The sequence below is a fragment of the Coregonus lavaretus genome, assembly GCF_964263955.1.
Source record: "Coregonus lavaretus genome assembly, chromosome: 21".
NCBI classification, from domain to species: domain Eukaryota; kingdom Metazoa; phylum Chordata; class Actinopteri; order Salmoniformes; family Salmonidae; genus Coregonus; species Coregonus lavaretus.
Genome location: NC_140008.1, coordinates 12487378 through 12493377, shown reverse-complemented (window position 1 = coordinate 12493377; position 6000 = coordinate 12487378). Strand labels below are relative to the sequence as shown.

The following is a 6000-nucleotide window of genomic DNA, read 5'->3' as shown; positions in this document are numbered from 1 at the left end:
AGTTTTACTTCAGTGCCTTATTGCCTTATTTTGTACAGGCTTCCTTCTTTTCACTCTGTCATTTAGGTTAATATTTTGGAGTAACTACAATGTTGTTGATCCATCCACACTTTTCTTCTATCACAGCCATTAAACTCTGTAACTGTTTTAACGTCACTATTGGCCTCATGGTGAAATCCCTGAGCGGTTTCTTCCTCTCCGGCAACTGAGTTAGGAAGGACGCCTGTATCTTTGTAGTGACTGGGTGTATTGATACACCATCCAAAGTGTAATTAATAACTTCACCATGCTCAAAAGGATATTCAATGTCTGCTTTTTTTTTAAATATTTTTTATCTACCATACCAATAGGTGCCATTCTTTGCGAGGCAATGGAAAACTTCCCTGGTCTTTGTGGTTGAATCTGTGTTTGAAATCCACTGCTCGACTGAGGGACCTTACAGATACTTTTATGTGTGGGGTACAGAGATGAGTTAGTCATTCAAAAATCATGTTAAACACTATTATTGCACACAGAGTGAGTCCATGCAACTTATTGTGTGACTTGTTAAGCACATTTTTACTCCTGAACTTATTCAGGCTTGCCATAACAAAGGGGTTCAAAACATTTTAGCTTTCCATAAAAACATGTTTTGTAAACATTTCTAAAAACATAATTCCACTTTGAAATTATAGGCTATGTGTGTAGGCCAGTGACAAAAAAATCTCAATGTAATCCATTTTAAATTCAGGCTGTAAAAGTCAAGGGGTGTGAATACTTTCTGAAGGCACTGTATTTTGCAGTGTTTAAAAGTGCTAGGGCCTCCAAGCCGCTATTAGCTTAGTGAAGTAGAGGGAGGAATCTGGTTATGTCGGGCCACGGAGGAGGATTTTCTCTAGCCTCTTCCCACAGCTGCTTGAGTGCCATGAGTCTGGCAAGCGAGTCTAAGATTTCTCAAAAGTTCTTATTGATGAAGGGGATCCTGACTGAGTGTTTGAGGTCAAGGGTGGAGTCCACCTGTTCGTTGGAAAGCAGGTTGTGCCACTGGGCCACAGGCCTACGGGGGTTGGACAGCATGTCTGCCCAGTGCCTCAGCTGGTTCCCTGCAGCATCACAACCCAGGAAAATCTTCCCTATGGCGTCGTTCCTGGTCAACTTGTCATGGTCCCACACAGAGATCATCAGCTGAACCCTCTGGAGGGAGCAACAGCAGAGAACAGTCACTGCAAACTGTGCTTCTACAGAGGATGTGCCATCACCTTTTTGTTTAAATGAATTTGGCCACAAAATAACATTATGATGTAAAGGGATGGCCTCTTTTCTGGAGCTCCATAGCATGCAGGCTGTTGAGCTTGTAACTGGCTGAAGAGCCAAAAGGCTTCATCTTAGCCATATTCTGAGATAAGATCATACTTACTTGAATTTGTTCAAACGACACATCAAACGTAAAGGATTCGTTGAAGTAGGGATTCAGTGTCGACTTTTTAACAGATGTCTTCTTTCTCTTCCACTTCTTCTTGTCCAGAGCTAGCTGCACTTTTACATAGGGATCTACAGTGTACATGAATGAAGGTGGAGTGTAGTTTGAGCATCCACTGCCTCACAAATAATGCAGTATTTTTTGTGATAATCAAAAACTGGCCTCAATAATAATGTAGTATTATTTGTTTAATTAATAACTTAGCCTGGAATCCGACTTGTTTTGTGGTAACATTGCACTCTTTGTTACTCCATGTTATATGTTTGGCGCATGACACTGACTGAGTACAAGGAGTGGAATGTCAGCACAAAACAGGTCTGGATTCCAGGCTAATCATAACTAGCCTCTTCAGCAAAACCACCACTCAGTCTTCCTCTCAGAGAGCAAGGCTTGGACCTACCTGATGAGCCCCCTCTGTCCATACTCTTTAGGTTCTTGGCTTCCAGGATGACAACAGTCAGCTTGTTAGTGGTGGGGACGTAGCGCAACGAGAAGCAGATCTCCCCCAGAATTTCATCCTGTAATCACAGTAGATAACAAGAAACAACATTAACTACCATGTGGAAATTCAGTATGTGGGCCTATAGATGTCAAAGGAATGTAGGCCTCATGTAAAAATTCAGTATGTAGGCCTATGGCTAGATTTGAGAACTTTGTGATATTCAAATGCCGTTTGAAAAAAAATGTTTGACCTGCACTATTTGGTTCCAGAAATCAACTAAATCTCCTGACCTCAAACTTGGAGGGTTCTCTCAGGTCTTCCCACTCTTCAATCACATGGTTCCAGTCAATGTTTCCGAGCTGCAGCCTCAGCTCCCCAATGATGTCGTGTTTGGAGAATCTATCGAAGTCGAACACTTTCATGACTATGGTGGACTCATTTAGCTCAGCCTTGTCAATCTGGACACAAGATAGACAGGCAAGAGTCAAGAGTGGTGCAGGAACACAGACTCACTTACACTGTTTAAAATCCTCTCAAATTGGTAGACTGTCTGGTAATACTGCTATAATAACATATGTATAATACTCCTCAAATACCTTAAATTTGAAGTGTTCATTGAACACGGGGTTGAGGGTTTTCCTGAAGACCTTAGTTTCGAATGTCTTTGACTTGTTGGGGGTGATGTAGACTTTAACATAGGGGTCAGAGGTGCCTCTCCGGTCCATGGCTGTCAGAGCTGCAGCCTCTTTGAGCCCCACTGTCAGCTGCAGGGGATGAGAGATGGCAGGATAGTCAAAGATAGTAGGGGAAGATAAGGCTGCTTCACACACACGCAATATCACTGTATGGTAGAAAAATAAAGACACATTGACGTATACTTCAGTGATATTTTGAAAAAGCAGACATTTCTCTTGATATGTGTGATAATTAATATCTTGTTTAATCTGTGATCAAATGGGAACTCTGGTTCTATGGCTTGTGGTGGCTACAGTATTTTGATCAAGTTACAAGTTCAGAAGACTAATTAAGTGCATTCTAACCTCTTGTGCCTTGTATTCCAGAGAGTAGAGCAGTCTTCCCCGGTTTTTAGCTGAGCCGTAGCCTGCATCATCCGAGCCAGGTTGGACCTGCCCATCAAGAACACTGTCATAGCTTGAACCAGCTAATCACATTCACCGGCCAGCCAACCAATCCCTCAATCAGCGGCCCATCCTAACAGACATGAGGAGCTAAAGCTGCACCTCTACCTCACTCCTTCTCAACAACAGCGACCAGTCTAAGCAAAAATAAATGGATCAAATGGAGCAGATGCTCCCACCAAGACCAAGCTACTACTACTACTACTACTACTACTACTACTCCCTGTACTTACTAGCGATGTAGTTGAGGAACCATTCACCCCTTGTAGATTGATATGAGCGTCCGGCTTCTTTTTTCTCTTTTTCTTGCTCTTGCAGCAGCATTTCGCACAGATGCAGATAATACACACCAAAAACATCAAGTCGATGACGGCAAAGATGGTGTAAATAGCCCATCTTGGCACTGCGGGAGACAAGAAAAGACAGCAGTTTGTCTCATTGTGACAGACATCTGAAGCATGAGGCAAGAGCACAGCCAGCAGGATTAAGGAGAGATTCACTTGTAACAAGTAGAAATGGAGAGCTATTCGAAAATACATTTGCCTTGTATTTATGTGAGAGCAGCAGCCCCTAGCTGCCGAGTCTTGGGAGAGTCAGTGTAGTCAACTTGTCTCACCATGACACACATCTGAAGCATGCAGCAAGAGCACAGCCAACAAGATTCAGGAGAAATAAACTTGTATAATAAGTGAAAATGGAGAGCTAAGAAATGTGCGCTGGGAGTGAAATTAGATATGACACATGGAGACAGGTGCCCAGGCAGGCAGGCAGGCAGCTCTCCCCTGCCATGTCTGTTGAAAGTGGGACAGAAGGGGGGCAGCGTAGGGGTGCCCACTCAGGAGAGGGTGGGGGGTGTCAGAGGAGGGGTGTCAGAGGAGGGGGGGGGGGGGGGGGGGGGGGGTAAAGGGAGAGGGGGGGGGGATTACGGGGTTACTCACAGGGAATCTTGTTCAGTAGTTGGTCTATAAACCCAGGAGCGGCGGTTGTGGGGCTGGCAGTAGTGTTAGGGGTTACGGTGCCCTTAGTTAATGGGGTTGTAGGAAACATGGTGTATGTATGGGGTGAATAGCTGAGACCTAGAATCGAGAGCAAACAGCAAACACAGGCAATGAGAAAAAGCAATTTGGGTAATTCATAGCTCAGGATGCTTCTGTGTCTGTTGACACCAACTGCTACTTTAACACAGTTACTGTACTGTTGCTCCTCAGCAGTCCCCTCTGGTAAGATAAAGTACTAATAATTTCATTGCCTTAGACCATTTTTGTTAGGTTTACAGATAATAGTTTGGAGATCATAGCATTGATGTTGAAATTATGTTTAAACCAGTGGTGGAAAAAGTACCCGATTGTCATACTTGAGTAAAAGTAAAGATACCTAAATAGAAAATGACTCAAGTAAAAGTGAAAGTCACCTAGCAAAATACTACTTGAGTAAAAGTCTAAAAGTGTGTGGTTTTAAATATTCTTAAGTATCAAAAGTAAAAGTATAAATCATTTCACATTCTTTATATTAAGCAAACCAGACGGCACAATTTTCTTGTTTTTTTTATTTACGGATAGCCAGGGGCATCCTCCAACATTCAGACATAATTTACAAATGAAGCATTTGTGTTTAGTGAGTCCGCCAGATCAGAGGCAGTAGGGATGACCAGGGATGCTCTCTTGATAAGTGGGTGAATTGGACCATTTTCCTGTCCTGCTAAGCATTCGAAATGTAACAAATACTTTTGGGTGTTAGAGAAAATGTATGGAGTAAAAAGTACATTATTTACTTTAGGAATGTAGTGGAGTAAAAGTAAAAGTTGTCAAAAATAGAAATAGTAAAGTAAAGTACAGATACCCCAAAAAACTACTTAAGTAGTACTTTAAATTATTTTTACTTAAGTACTTTACACTACTGGTTTAAACTCAAGTTGTACCCAACACCCATTCTTTCTTACACACAAAATATTGTGCCTCTGCTTGCAAAAACATGGTTGCCATGACAGAGGAGAGTGGATACTTAGCCACCACCATTGTTAAACAACTGCATGGTTGAGTGCTGACAGCTCCACAAAGGCAGATTAAAACAGGGTGTGCTGCACTCCCCTGATAACATTATTTTCTAAATGGTATTTCAAACAAAATGACCATAGCACAGCGGATTACTTTTCTTTACTTTACATGACGTAAATATATTCATACAGATGCTTTTCAATTGGAATGTGTCAGTGGTGTAAAGTACTTATGTAAAAATACTACTTAAGTCGGGTTTTTTTTGTATCTGTACATTACTTTTACTTTTACTTTACTGAATTCCTAAAGAAAATTATGTACTTTTTACTCCATACATTTCCCTGACACCCAAAAGTATTTGTTACATTTTGAATGCTTAGCAGGACAGGAAAATTGTTAAATTCACGCCCTTATCAAGAGAACATCCCTGGTCATCCCTACTGTCTTTGATCTGGCGGACTCACTAAATACACATGTTTAATTTGTAAATGATGTCTGAGTGTTGGAGTGTGTCCCTGGCTACCCGTAAATAAAATAAAAAACAAGAAAATGGTGCCGTCTGGCCTGCTTAATATAAGGAATTTGAAATTATTTGTACTTGTACTTTTACATTTGATACTTAAGTATATTTTAGCAATTACATTTACTTTGATACAGTATATTTAAAATCAAATACTTTTAGACTTTTACTCAAGTAGTATTTTACTGGGTGACTTTCACTTTTACTTGAGTCATTTTCTATTAAGGTATCTTTAATTCTACTCAAGTATGACAATTGGATACTTTTTCCACCACCGGAATGTGTCAACAGTAAGGAAAAGTCAATACAAAGATGGACACTCAATGGACAATATCCCTAAAACCCAATACAAGGTGTTTTATACAGTAGCTGCTAGTTCAAAGAGACAGTATTTGAGCATTAGAACAAAGATAATGAAAAGACAGAGTACCACAAGAGCTTGTATC

General features: G+C 41.0%; 1 protein-coding gene across 1 annotated transcript; it reads right to left on the bottom strand.

Annotated features, from left to right (window-relative positions):
* Window positions 1-933: 933 nt before the first annotated feature.
* Window positions 934-4087, bottom strand: LOC311148407 (synaptotagmin-2-like; the record flags this gene model as incomplete). The annotated part of the gene is made up of 8 exons (XM_084185376.1): window positions 934-1173; window positions 1397-1530; window positions 1860-1977; window positions 2192-2359; window positions 2498-2665; window positions 2942-3028; window positions 3274-3443; window positions 3979-4087. 8 exons carry the CDS (start codon window positions 4085-4087, stop codon window positions 934-936), a joined length of 1194 nt encoding a protein of 397 aa, XP_084041502.1.
* Between the last annotated feature and the right edge of the window lie 1913 nt (window positions 4088-6000).